The sequence below is a fragment of the Podarcis gaigeae genome (assembly GCF_964106915.1).
Source record: "Podarcis gaigeae genome assembly, chromosome: 6".
Classification (NCBI taxonomy): domain Eukaryota; kingdom Metazoa; phylum Chordata; class Lepidosauria; order Squamata; family Lacertidae; genus Podarcis; species Podarcis gaigeae.
Window position 1 is genome coordinate 2,811,020 of NC_139682.1, and position 14,421 is coordinate 2,825,440.

General features: G+C 47.2%; 1 protein-coding gene across 9 annotated transcripts in view; it reads left to right on the forward strand.

Annotated features, from left to right (window-relative positions):
* The window catches only part of NOL4L (nucleolar protein 4 like), a 137,306-nt gene that overhangs the window by 84,905 nt on the left and 37,980 nt on the right, over nucleotides 1-14,421 (forward strand). The window contains exons 1-2 of one of the 9 annotated variants that reach the window (XM_083744273.1): nucleotides 1,195-1,304; nucleotides 2,367-2,419. The exons of the other annotated variants lie outside the window; for them this stretch is intronic. Of the exons in view, the coding sequence (XP_083600399.1) occupies nucleotides 2,399-2,419 (21 nt within the window). The 5' untranslated portion in view covers nucleotides 1,195-1,304; nucleotides 2,367-2,398. Of the gene's footprint in view, nucleotides 1-1,194; nucleotides 1,305-2,366; nucleotides 2,420-14,421 lie in introns of those variants that run through there. 9 annotated transcript variants of the gene reach the window in all.

Sequence of the window (14,421 nt, forward strand, 5' to 3'; positions counted from 1 at the left end):
TCAGGCTCTCTGTGCATAAAGGGCAATATATATCCTGCAAAGCAAAGGGATATGTATTTAAAAACAGGACCACGCTTCTCTTGAAAAGCATCTCTCCCCGCAGACCCCTCCCACCTCTCCCACTCAAAGCAAGCATTTTGCATCTCTGATCTTGTTCAGAGCAAAAAAACTCGAAATCCCACAGAGCGTGTCAAAGCTCTTGGCTGTACCAAAAGCAGCTCTTTGGATCTTTGCGCGACTACTTTTCGAGTGGAGGTGCAGCAGTGCGGAGAAAGTCTGAGCCCAACTTCCCTGGTGCTGCCACCCTCGCCAGTCCTGCTGACCTGTGTGGGTGTAGAGGACTCTGGCAGGCCTCCTCTAATGGCACGCCTCTTTCGCCTGGCAGTCGATCTTGCGTTGATGGCAAAATGGGCAATAAATGGGTTATTTGCATCCAAAAAGAGAGCAGAGTGTTGTGAGGAATATTGGGGTGTGAAGGAGGAGGTGGGCGGGGTGTTCCTGAGTTTGGGATCACACATAACATAAGCCCAGCCCAGGAAAATTGACCCTGGCTGTAAAAGAACCAGGTTATTGATAGCACTCGCTTCTTACGTTTACCAGGCAGGGTTACATGGTGAGCTCTGGAACAAAATTGTGTCACTGAAGGTGGTTTCTGTGGGGTGTCCGTATTCCAGAGAAAAATGGAAGAGGTTCCAGTTGAAGGCTAGAAAGAAAGAAAAAGTAGAATGGAAGACTTTCTCTGTGGTCCTTCCAGTATCCGCTCCCATCCTTGTTTTTTTTGTGTGTCATCAGGGAAGCTGGAAGACTTAACAGATGTTTACAAAGCTCTTTTCCATGCTGAGGGGCCGGGGTGGTGGCTGGGTGTCACAGAAATGCGATGCGTCGCTAGACAGGTGCCTTTTTTCTTTTATCCAGGTGGGACATGATGGGGATATCAGTCTAGTGTGAATAGTGGAGCAGGTGGAAGGTGTGCATGCACCTGTCTTTGGACTCCACTCCTTTCTCTGGGTGTTGCCTTATGAGCGTACCTGGCAGGGGTTTGGTTGCTCTTTCGGTAAAGGAGCTGAGTCAATATTCCGTGACCCTAATCGGTGGAACTTTACTGCAGGGTGCTCCTGTGAGCTGGAAGTGTTGGGCGGGGGAATGGGGTGGGGAGGGAGCGAGAGGAGAGGGGAGGGTGAGGAAGGTTAGGCCAGCGAAGAGATTGTGCAGGCTGATTAGGGCAGCTGCTGTCGCTTTCACCGGTGTCACCCCTGGCATGGCATGGTTGGCTGCTGAGGAGCCCAGCCCGGAGAGGGACCGTGGTAATGGATTTGTGCTCTTTTTTTGTAATGAAAGTTTCATTTGTAGTTTGTTTACAAGAAAGAAGAGATTAGCAGAGAGAAAGCTCCTGAGAACTCAGGGAGGAAAGGAAAAGAGCTCTCAGGCTGAAAGGAAGTGGAGGGGGTGCCGGTTGGATTGAGTGGAATTTGTGACTGGGGCAGCTAGGTAGAATGGACTGGTGCACATGACAGAAAGCAACCCCCCTCCAAAACACCCCTCAAAACGCCTCTCCTGGTCTCATGTTGTGGAAAACCAGATGGAATGTGTTCTTGTGAAGGAGCCCAAAACATTGGATGCTTGGGTCACCCAGTAGTTTCAAGGGTCACAATGACTTTGTGCAAAAGAAGAGTGGAACTTGGTGCACTGGGAAGGTTGGTCTTGTGAAGTGATGAAGGTGGAATTCTCAGAACCGAAAGGGAAATCCAGCTGCTCATTTGTATTTGGGGTGGTGGTGGGCAATTTTCAGTTATTCAGAAGGCTATAAGATTTCTGATTGGGGTGGAGAAGAGAATGTAGCTCATGTTCACTTATCTGCTGTGGAGGAGAGAAGGAGCAAAGGTTTTAAATAAGCTGGTAAAAAGCCGTTTGTCTGGCTACCCGGGATAAGTGGCTCTAGACAATCAGGAAGGGAAAATTCTGTTTGTGGCAAGAGATCTGGTCTTTTTTATTTATTTGAAGACGATGACATGCTACAAATGTCTAATGCAGGCATGTTTGGGCAAGTGGCTAGTAAATAAAAATAATGTGAGCAGGAAACTTTTGTGGGCTTAATTCCAAGTCTTTAAATAAAAACCTGCAGGGAGGTTGAATCTGGCAACCTATTAGGAAGTACCTTCTAAACTGCAAGAGCCATTCCATTGGAATGTGCATCTGAGAGGCTGGGAAATATCAAGAGAATGTTGGTCCCGGGATCTGCCAAGGAAGGTTAAATGAAGGATGTCCTTTCTTGGGATTTGGGGGGTGAGAGGACTGCTCTGGATAATCTGCCGAGTTCCTTCTAAGCATACTGCTTCCTACACTTATATATTTTCTGATTTTTTCAGCTTAATGCTTCGGTACAGAGGATGCTGTTTGTATGTTTCTCTGTACAGGCAAGGTAAAGCTATACTTCTCTATGTGGGAGATTCAAAGGGCCGCGGATGTATATAGCTGATGTTCTTTCAACCCCGAAATCTGCATGCGCTCCTGGCTTTATCTCACATGGGTCTCCCTGTTCATACCACACAGGCTGCTGTGATTTTGAGTCCAGCGCAGGCCACATTATATGCATGGAGGGAGCAGAATCTCAAGCCTTGAAAAGGGGGGACATGCATTGCTCACCTTGTGCTTGGTTTAGTAGCAAGTCAGCAATGCAGGGAGTTGCTGTTTGGCTGTGCCATCATTAACGAAAGCTGCCAGGAGATGCTGCTGACATTGGGACCTGCCTGGCAGGGCCTCTTATCACAGGAATCCATGTGGCATAAAGAGGACAGAGATGGCAATTGCGGCTGGCACAGAAAGGGCTTCGCAAGGCATCCTCCCAGTGTGGGCTCTTACTGGTTATGACAAGGCACCCTGGTGAGATTCTTGGCAAATGCAGAGCTTAGCGGGTAATGACAGGCTGCTTGCGAAAACCACGAAGAAGCTCACAGAGAGTTGGTTCTGGTGGCTCGTTCCTCAGCTGTGCAACATGGGAGCTTTGGGATGCCTTCGCTGCTTGGGCTGGCTGTCAGTAGTTTGGCTAAAATGAAATGTGGGGTGGGTGTAGCCAAGGATGCATATTAGACTTGTGTTCCATTATACTTTTCCCCCTTGAGTTATGCCTTTACCCACTACAAGCCCTCAGTTTGGATAGACTAAAAATGTGGCATGAATGAATAAAGACTAAGTGTTTACACATATACCAAAGTTGAATGGGGAAAAATGAATATTTGAAATGTCTTATATTGAAGCAGGCTACTGCTGCGTCTAGCCCTGTGCTGCTTACTCTGACTGGTAGCTCCTCACCAGAGTCACCAGTAGGGCCCCCTCCCATCACCTGACACCTGAGCCTTCTAGCTAGAGTTGTGTGGGGATTGGACCTCCACGTAAAGTGAGCCCTGCCGTTGAGCGATGGCCCCTTCTGAAATGTTTTGACTCCCAGGTTCCAGCATTAAGTATTCGCAAGAGAGGGCACCAGATCTAGAGAGAAGGCAAGTCTCAGCAAATTGCAAATGCGGGCTGAACAAAGGAAGGAGCAGGGCAACTCTGGTGTCTCGTAAAGTTAAGCGAGAGGGAAAGTAAACTTGGCTGCAGACTAGGCTACCTGATTTGTGCAAACGAGGTTGCCTGTATGTCAGGAAGGGCCACAGAAACGCTTGATGAAAAGTTAGTGAGTCAGCACAGTGATGCTGCTGCCAAGGAAGCCACCTCTGACCTGAGTTACTTTAAGAAATAAGAAAGGAAGAAGGCATGGGAAGAAGTGCGTGTCCTGTAGCCAAGTCAGCATGTGTGCAGCCGTACTGTGCTGAACCTGGATCACTCCACTTATCAAGAAAGGCAAGGGAGGGGCAGGCAATAATCCAAAGCAGGGCAAGAGAAGCCATTGGAAGCATTGAGAATAGATTGGGGGTGGGGCGAACACACATGCAGCAGGTGGTAATGGGTTCCCTTGGCTTGGAAATGACTGCAGCCTGTTTCCATAATACTTTCTGCATGGGATATGCAGGCTTTTAACTGTGCCGCCACATACTGAGCTTTTCCTATGGATGCCAAAAATACAACTTGAAGTGGGCAAAAGTTGTTAGGATCCCATTGCCACCTGGGCTGAGTTCGTGGCCACAGAATTTTACATGACATGATTTGTGTGCATGGTAGCAAGGCAGAATGGGCTCAACGTAGCCAAGGGATGCAGTTGCCATGTGCAGAAAGGGTTGTGAGAATAGGGTCCAGTGAGTGAAGGGGATGTCACTGAGGATAAACATGTGATTGACCTTCTTTTCTCCTGTGGATAAGATGAGAACTCTTTGGCATAAACTGCAAGGGGAAATATTTAATCTGTATGTTAGGAAAACTCTCTGGCTGCCAGATTGGTGGTTGTCTTGAGGCACAGTGGTGTGTCTCTCTCACTTGGAGGCCTCTAAGAGCAGGTTGCATAAGTTTAAGTCCCTGGGACAGGACTCTGTTTCTGTGATGTTATTGAGGAGACAGGGTGACCAAGCTGTGACATATGTTCCTCGACAGACTGAGAGGCACAGCACAGGCCCCTGGGATTCTTCCAGTTGGTGAAGTTTAACCCTCCACCTGGAATTTTAGCATGTCTTTGCATAGTTGTGAAGACCTGGAATTCCCAGGACACACCTGCACCCAATCTTTATTTGCGCTTATGAGGCACATCTTATGAGCCTGTGGTCCACACTCTGGACAAACTACACGACTTGAGCCCAGGCTAGTCTCTGCCCATCTGCTTGATCAGAAAAGTGTGGACTGTACACTCTTCCTGGTGAGTAATTGCCTGGGGATGTCTTGTGAGATACTGTTCTTCCTTTTGGGGGAGACTGATACAGGGACCAAGTTGGGGAATTGCGAAGTCTCCTGTTCAAACATACTTAAGGTAAAAGGTAAAGGTACCCCTGCCCGTACGGGCCAGTCTTGACAGACTCTGGGGTTGTGCGCCCATCTCACTCAAGAGGCCAGGGGCCAGCGCTGTCCGGAGACACTTCCGGGTCACGTGGCCAGCGTGACAAAGCTGCATCTGGCGAGCCAGAGCTGCACATGGAAACGCCGTTTACCTTCCCGCTGGTAAGCGGTCCCTATTTATCTACTTGCACCCGGGGGTGCTTTCGAACTGCTAGGTTGGCAGGCGCTGGGACCGAGCAGCGGGAGCGCACCCCGCCGCAGGGATTCGAACCGCCGCAGGGATTCAAACCGCCGACCTTTCAATCGGCAAGTCCTAGGCACTGAGGCTTTAACCCACAGCGCCACCTGCGTCCCGCGCCACCTGCGTCCCTCAAACATACTTGGAAGATGCTTTTTCTCAGCCTGAACCCTCTGCATATTCAGTATGGGGATAGGAACTGACGTCCCATTCAGAATCACTATAAGGATTAAAACAAGGCAGTATATTTGAAGTGTGCAGAGCACTCAAAAGTGCTAAATAAATGTCATGTAGTGATTTGAGCGTTCCCGTGCTGGTGGAGCTGCAGCCCCATGCACAAGAGAGAGAGGTATCAGCAGACGTTGTGTCAAAACAACAAGAATGAATTATAGAAAACAGTTAGCAGAGAACATTTATCATAATCTGACAAATGCCTGGGGAAGAGAGATTTTTACTTAGTGTTGAAAAGTTGTTAATAATGACTCCCCCAGCAAGGTGGACCTTCCCTCATCACTACCTTCTGAACCTCCCTCCAAACAGGCAAGCCTGCAGTGTTGTCTAGAGGTATTTCACCCCTGTTGCAGGTTGAGGTTGGACTGAAGCAGAGAGTAGCGTACAAAAAACCTGCTGTGCAGTTTGTTGTTTTTATCCCTCTATTGCAGGCTGAGAGAGAGTCGTGTATAACAACCCTAATATATATACCGGTACTTTCCAGGGAGGTGGGAAGAGTCCTTAAAAACGTGAAAGGAAAGAAACCCAGACAAAACACCTTGAATGGAAGAGCAATTAGTGCTGTAAAGTTCACTGTTATACCCCTATTGCAGCACTGTTATACCCCTATTGCAGGTTGGAAGGTTGTGCAGAGAGGCAGGGAGGGAGAGTAGCTTACAGGAGCAATATTGTTAATATTGCAGGGTAAAGGAGGACTACTTGAACTGCTTCCTCCCAGGCCAGAGCAAACACTTAATTGCTTGGAGATGCCATTTACTTGCATGCAGTCTGCACTTCTTAAATGTTAACATTTGGAGAGAGAAAATACCTAAAAGTTGTTTGTGAAGCTAGATCTGTGAGAGTAGAGATGCTTTCCTTTGATGCTAAGGCGCAGGTAACACTCCCCCTTCCGCCTGAAGATTTTCCTGCAGGAAAGTGTGTGCGTGTGCGTACATGCGCGCAAATTGCTTGAAACACAGAAGTGCTATCCAAATTGTTTATGATTGACTGTGATTAGTAGGAACTCCTGTGCAGTCAGAGCCATAGGAGAAACTTTTGGACAAATCTGCTCTCCACACACTCCCTAACTTGGGCAATCTGGAGTGACTTGGTAGATAAGAACAGCTAAGGGCAGGGCCTGACCTAGGGGTGCGTGGCCTTTTGCTAATGGCTTTTAGCTTCCCACCTGATGTACATCAGCAGTGGGGAACCTGTGGCCTCCCACAGCCACTGTAGCCAGAGAATGATTATTCTGGCTGGCATCCATCTGTCTCGGGAGACAATGGAGAAGTGCACCTTCAGGGATGAAGTCAAACTGTTGGAAGGTTGCAGGGCCTTCTGTGGTAGAGACCAATAGGAGAGAGACATGTTTGGTTGCAGCTGGGGTAGATGAAGGAGTCTGGTTGTGTTGCTGTAGATGCACCATGGTGCTGCTTCTCTGCGTCCCTCCCAGTGGTCATTCTTCCTCTGGTCACTGCTTTGGATACATGACCTGAGTATCTGTCTCCAGGCACTGCAGTCGTCTGCAAGGAATTCTCACACAGCGAGGTTGGTGTTGCCAGCCTCCACATCTCATTTGCAGACATCTTTGTAACACAGAATTGATCTGCCAACAGGCCTGGTGCCTGAAGCCGGTTTCCCATAGAGCATGTCCTTGGGTATCCTGTCATCTTCCATTCTGTGACAAAGCCAGCATAGACGTCACTGAGACAGGAGTGCGAACATACTTGGATTGTGGTCATGGGAGAGCATGTCTTTGTTTGAGACTCTGTCCTGCCATGCAATGCCCAAAATCTTCCTGAGGCAGCACAAGTGGAAGGCATTGAGGCATTGATCCTTGTGGCTGTAGGTGGCCCACGACTCACTTCCATAAAGCAGCACACTTAACATGCATACCTGGTAGACCTTAATCTTTGTATTGGTCTTTAGCATCCCATTCTGCAATATCCTTTTGGAGAGGTGAGCCATTGCTGCCTTGCCAATACACTTGTGCAGCTCAACATTGATGGTCATGGTGGAACCCAGATGGTCAAAACTCTCCCACCTCAAGTGTGTGGTCCCCAATGCTGATGTGTGGCATGTTGGTGATGTTGTCCAGCAACTCTTGGAGAGCCACAGGTTCCTCGTTCCAAGGATATGGAGGGTGTCTCCATCTGTCTCGTGGTTCTGCCCACACCACAAAACTCAGCTTTGAAATGGGAACTAGAAGTGAGAGCTCTGTGTTACTTTAGACATTTCTAATCTATGTGTAAGAAGAATCCCATGGAAAATGAATTCCCTCTTCTCTCCCGACCTGGACACATAAGAGTGAGTGTGGAAAGTCAACTGTTTGTTCCACATGGTGGAAGGTGCTGTAGGGATCTATGCTGATGGACATTCTTTTTATTTGTGGCTGTGCGCTGCATGTTTATTCCAACCTTCCTCTTGGGAGCTATGGGTAGCTTATATGCTTCCCACTTGCGTCCATGAATTGACCTACTGTGAGCTGCTTTGGGGGGCCATCTTTGGCCAAAAGGTGATCCAAAATTAAAATTGTTGTGCTTGTGACATTCCTGTGAGGTAGGTTAGGCAGAAAGATTGGCCCAGGGTGTTACTCTGAGGATTTTGAGAGTGTTAATTTTGGGATTAGGGACATGGGTGGCGCTGTGGGTAAAACCTCAGCGCCTAGGACTTGCCGATCGCATGGTCGGCGGTTCGAATCCCCGTGGCGGGGTGCGCTCCAGTCGTTCAGTCCCAGCGCCTGCCAACCTAGCAGTTCGAAAGCACCCCCGGGTGCAAGTAGATAAATAGGTACCGCTTACTAGCGGGAAGGTAAACGGTGTTTCCGTGTGCTGTGCTGGCTCGCCAGATGCAGCTTGTCACGCTGGCCACGTGACCCGGAAGTGTCTTCGGACAGCGCTGGCCCCCGGCCTCTTAAGTGAGATGGGCGCACAACCCTAGAGTCGGACACGACTGGCCCGTATGGGCAGGGGTACCTTTACCTTTACCTTTAATTTTGGGATTGCTGTGAGAGCTGTTCACTTAAATGTCAGAATGCGAATTGTGCTGAATTCTTAGAAAACGTAGTGAATCAGTGAGGCACTCTAAAGTGTGGCACAGGTGGGGTGGTTGTGTGTGTCGAATGCCTCCCCAACCCCCACACTTAACTACCAAAGTCACATTCCCCCTGATATTTTTGCCTTGGTGAGATGCCTCAGAGACCTACCAGGAGAAACATGGTGGGTGTGGAGTGAGAGATGTGGGAGAAATATTCTGCACATCTCTCCTACCCTCTTGCTTTTCTAGCTGACTCGTTTCCCACTAGGAATTCAGTGGTAACTGGTTTCTGACACATGGGCCTGCCACCCTCACGTCTAGTTTGGCAGTTCTGTAAATAAAGCTACCTGGGCAAGTCCCAGATACTGCAGTGATGGGCACAGTGTAAATGGTTACAGTAATTCAAGCTGCTGAGGTTTGTGGTGTTGGTAGTGAAAGAGGTGGAGAAAATATGCTGGTCTGCCCCCTGTGTGCATTTTAAATGTAATAATTTTATAGAGACTAGAATAGATAGCAAGTAGGGTGCAGAAGTCTTGTTTTCTTGCTTATTTTGGATTTCTGTTGCATGTTCAACATGGAGAATCCTCTGCCATCCTTAAATCTTTTCATGCCCGCAATACACTCATCACTATTATCGGAACGGTGTGCATTCCACTTAAAAAAGAAAGGTGGAATTCTGCAGCCTGTATAAACTTATTTAATTTGGACCTGTTGGTATAAATTCTCCTGTTCTGCCTAATTTATTCTGCTTTTGCAACTCATGTGGGAAGGAGCCCTGCAAAAATGGAAACTCCATCCCTGACCACAGGCAATCTTGTCCAGCTCCCAAACCTGACCCCTTGAGCTTCCACCATGCACTAGCCACACAGTTCCAAACCTATTTTCACAGCCATAAGGGCTAGAAACTTGAATTTTAAACTGAGATTCTCTGGAAGCTGAATTCTGTGCTTGCATTGAACTGCTGCGTACACATAGCCTTTACCTTCCCCAGTTTTTTACAGGCAAGTAACTGAGGCTGTGACACCTTTTCTTTTGCGCATGGCTGAGCAGGGCTTTGAACCGGGACCTCCTGGCCACACAGTACTAAGGCAGGCTCCTGACATCTTCCCTTGCATGTCTCCATATTGTTGTATGTCCCCTTTTGTACATTTGCCAAAGGAAAATGGGGTGCACACTTAAGACGAGCAGGGTCTGTTGGGTGCTTCCTGTTCTCATGTGGTACATCTCAGCCTGTGGATCATCCTGTGGCTTGTGCAAATCTGAATTTCAAGGGGGTTCTCTAGGCTGTTTTGTCCTGCAACCCGTTTTATAAGCCAGGCAGGCTTGAGGCTGTGCAGAAGCCATAAATTCCAGGAAACTCCCTGCAAGGCGCATCTCAGGGGGGATTTGGGGTTGGGGGAGGAGGCAGGATGAAGCCACACTTCCTGCCTTGTGTGAGCAGATCTGTCTGCAGCCAGCGGGACAGGAAGAGGAAGAGGGAGCGCTCAGGCCTGTTCTGAAGATGTTTGTCCTCAAGAAAAATAAGGAGGGAGAGAAGGGAGGGAGGGGGTAGAGCAACCTTCCAAGGGCCTGTTTGGGGAAGGGAGGCCAGGGTCCAGACCCTCATAACTTTTTGGCTTCAGGCCGGTACACTGAAAATGAAGGGATTGCTGGGGAATGGATGGAGCAGTTGAATAAGCCTGCTAGGGTGCTTCTCCATTTTAAAATGGTGTGTGCAATTTTGTTGTTGCTCCCAAGCAGACAGGAAGACTCATAAAAGGGTAACTAAAATGTCCAGGTCGGAATGGGTGGGTTGCACTTTTCCTTATGATGAACAGCGAGAAAATGCTTCCCTACGAGTTGCAGTTCCTTTGGGTTCTCTTCAGAAATGGTTAAGCAGCAGGTGGACGCCAAGCAGGAGGGAGCATCTCTTTACCCCGTATCTGAAAGACTTATGTCAACAAGAGAGGAGTCAGCTTTCTAAGGGAGGCAGCAGCAGATACTTAGGCATTAGCTTTCCAGGAGTCTGAAAAAAATGTTTGAGAAGTTCTAAGACCAACCCTTTTTAAAAAAAGGTGTCCAAGCAACATCTTTTTCTGCCTTGCCTATAGAACTCATTGCCACAGGATGTTGAGAGAGCCAATAACTGCTTTTAAAAACAGGTTAGATATATGAGTGGAGTATAGATTTGTTTGTCAGAAGCGCAGCCTTTCTCTGCAGAGGCTGTATACCCCTGGCTGCCAGATGCTAAAAGCTGAAAAGAGATAAGGGGGTTCTGCTCCCACGCCCTCCCCAAAATCCTCACTGGATTATCTGGTCTGAGGCTCATTTGCAGAGGTAGGCGGGCCAGTGATGGTCTGAGCTGCCTTTGAAAAGCTGTTCAAAGAACAAGGCTAAACAGAGCAAAAAACAACAACTCTGTGTTCATATGCCCAGTGGCTCTAGCCCATTACTAGGGATGCGGTCTGCCTATCATTTCAGGAGGAAAAAGGCAGACAGAAAACCCATTAAAGCAAATGCCTTGGAACAGGGGCTCTCATCGAGTCCTGCTCTGTCAGCCCTTGCCGCAGGGGTCTTTCAGGGAGGGGTCCCTCTGCTTTTCCGTTCATGCAGGCTCTTAACTGCCTTTATGGTGACGCTGATGATTTTGAAATCTTGTGGCTGACCTTTCCGGCTCTGGAAGCCATCCAAGGCCTGTGCCTTAAAGCAGAGTGAAGGTTAGGAAGGAGGGAGGGAGAGGAGAGGAGAGAAAGAGGGTGCACACATGAGAATGTCCTCTTGACCGCGGGAGTGGGAGACAGGAATGCAATCAATTCCATAGGAAGTGCCGCGGAGATGCCAGGCGAAGTTTTCTGCGACCTTTGAGAGGGTGTGTTTGTTCCCCTTCCAGCAAATAAGAACCCTTAGACAGAGTATTATTATTCAGCTGGCAGACCAGCAGTTGCACCCTCAAACGGCCACCTGCCACCTGTGGCACCAGGAGATAAGAGGATAAAAAAGCACAATTTGCCGGAAACATCCCCTGCACAAAGTCCGTTGGCCCACGCAGGAGGCAAGAAAGGATGTACCTCCTGTTCACTTCAGCGGAGCCTCTGCAGTGGGATTCCCCACCATATCAGTTTGTACTTGGCAAGACAAACCATCTCTCAACTCTTTGGTGGAATGAACTGCTCCCTTTGCTTTTGTTCAGCACCAGAGGTGAACAAGTCTCTGCATTTGTGGGAGCAGTGCAGTGTGAATGACAAGTGTGCATCCTTAAATACTCATGTATAGGCACCTGGGAGCCTCACAGATGCTCACCATTATGCATAGAGAGAGGTGCATTTTTGTTTAGTTTGTTTGGTGCTTTTCATGCTGTGGCAACCAACTTAACTATGCAAAGTGTGAGTTACAGATAGTGTATCTGAAGAAGTGTGCATGCACACGAAAGCTCATACCAAGAACTAACTTAGTTGGTCTTTAAGGTGTTACTGGAAGGAAAAAAAAAATTGTTTTGACTATGCAAAGTGTGGACCACTTTTGCTACTGGGCTGTTACGGTGAGGATCACTTTCCGTTATTCAGCACCAACATCTGGTTCTTAGAAGTTTGCTGCTTCTGAAGAAGCAAGCTTCTGGATAGAAATAAACTGTGTTTGCTCAAATAGCAAGTTCCTGTGGCACCTTAGTATGACACTTGCCTAGAGGCTCATTGCACAACGAACTGATAAATATAACAAATGAATATAAATATTTATTTATTGCAGCAGAAACTCTCATGGACTAGAGCCCACATGATCAAGTGCCTGGAGTGGGAGAATGAATTAGGGAGGCTCCTTAGGCAAACTGCCTTCCTTCTCTCTCCCCCCCCCCCCCCGCTTCCCACCAGCACTGGGGTAATAATGCCAGCCTGTCTTATGGAGTTGTTGTAAGATCATTGTGATAATGTATGTGAAGTGCTTGGAGCAGTTGGAAATAGCATTAAATATTAGTATAACCATCAGTAAAAATAATTTGTTAAATAGGACTTTAATAGCATTTTAATGGGGGCATTTTATATGCATTTTCTAATTTTACTTTGCTGCTCTTCTCTCCACATTTCCTGTTAATATCATTTCTGTGTTGGGTTCCTCTCGGCCAAGGCTGGCGAACCTCTGGCCCTCTAAATGTTATCGGGCTTCAACTTCCACAATAATTGGCTATGGTTACAGATAGGTAGCCGTGTTGGTCTGCCATGGTATCTGAAGAAGTGTGCATGCACACGAAAGCTCATACCAAGAACTAACTTAGTTGGTCTTTAAGGTGCTACAGGAAGGAATTTTTTTGTTTTAATAATTGGCTATGTGAGCATGCAGCTTTCAGGTGGGGCTTGTGGCACAATTACCTATTATTTCTTTATGGTCCCATCTTCTACCACACCTGTCTCTGGGCCTGTGGTCAGGCTACTTTTCTCTCTGTGGTCGTTTGCCTGAGAGACTCACTTCTGTAGACCACTGTTTAAGGTGAGCAGATGGAAGTTACTCTCCACCCGGTTTCAGCCATACGTGATTTTCTCCCCAGGGGAAGATCTTCATTGCCAGCCAACTTGTTGGCTCTACACTCTTGAGTAACTATTGTCAGAAACAATAAAAACAGGGGTTGCCATATGTCCTCTTTTTCCAGGACATGTCCTCTTTTTCATGGGTAGAGCTGTCATAGTGATTCGTAGTTAAAAGCAGAAGTTGGCAAACGCATCCTCTTTTTTGCTCTTCGAAATATGGCAACCCTATCAGGCGGGCATGCCAAAGGCACACACCTCTTTGCTAATTAAGAAAAAGTGGACCAGGAGTGGGGAGTGGGAGAATTCAGGTAGGTTGTATTGCTTTTATATTTTGATACAAAAAACTTGAACACAAAAAAACATGCAGAATAAATCCATACCGTATTCAGAACTAAAAAAATTCAGTTTCCCCCCACCAGCATCCACTGACCCTCCTTTCCCCAGAGAGCTTAATGTCCTCAGCACAACCAAAGCATATTCATAGTACTTGCTTACAGCAGGATCAGAGATAGGAGAGGGAGTCAGTGCAAACACGTATCAGGCCTAAAAGAGCCAAACAGATTTGTATAGGATTAGAACCAAGCTATTGCCACCTTCTGCATTTACATATTCAGTACAGGAGTACTTTATCCCACAAATGGATCTCACTTTCTTGAGCTGCTTATGTATTCTCGTTTTGCAGGTGAGGTTTTAAAATAAAGGCACTCCCCAAACCCTTCGCTACCAGTAATCCAAAATAGAAAATTTAAAGTTCTTCTAGAATTTGGCTATGGTGGATCAGGTATCTGTATTGTGTTTTTAAGCACTGGTATAGTTAGCTCCAGAGGGCAATTCATGTTCGTCTCTCGTAGCAAGCATTCAGATTTTTGTGGCTGCTTGTTGTTGTTGTTTAGTCATTTAGTCGTGTCTGACTCTTCGTGACCCCATGGACCAGAGCACGCCAGGCCGCTTAAGGACTAGTAAATATATGATGATATAAGCCTTTGTGGATTCACAGCCTTGTGTCTGACTAAGTGGGCTTGTGTCTGTGAAAGCTTTTGCCAAAATAAATTTGTCAGTGTTTAAGGTGTCACATGATTCTTTTGATAGCTTTTGCTATGATTACTGAGGTGTGTTTTACCAAAAAAATACTGCAAAAGCTCTTAATATGTACTGGATTTTGTGAGTCATATATCCTCAAGTAGTTTTTTCTTGCTTGCTAAGGGTCTTCCTTAAGCCCCCTCCCCACGGTACAAATATGAAATGGCACTACTGCTGATTCTTTGGCTATGACTTTCTTGAATTTTCCCCTTAAAAAGCATCTCCTTCACCTATCGGTCCTTGATACTCTTGCCCATCCTTGCTTCATTTATTCTATTTTATTCTTCAGTTTCTTTGTTTTTGCTGCTGTTCTGCCCAAAACAGCCATGTCCTTGTATATTTTCAAAAACATCTAGGCAGAGACCGCATCACATCCATAGTCTGTGCAACACTTGGCACCCGGATGGCACTAGAAAAACGTAAAAGAGCAGCATCGTATTG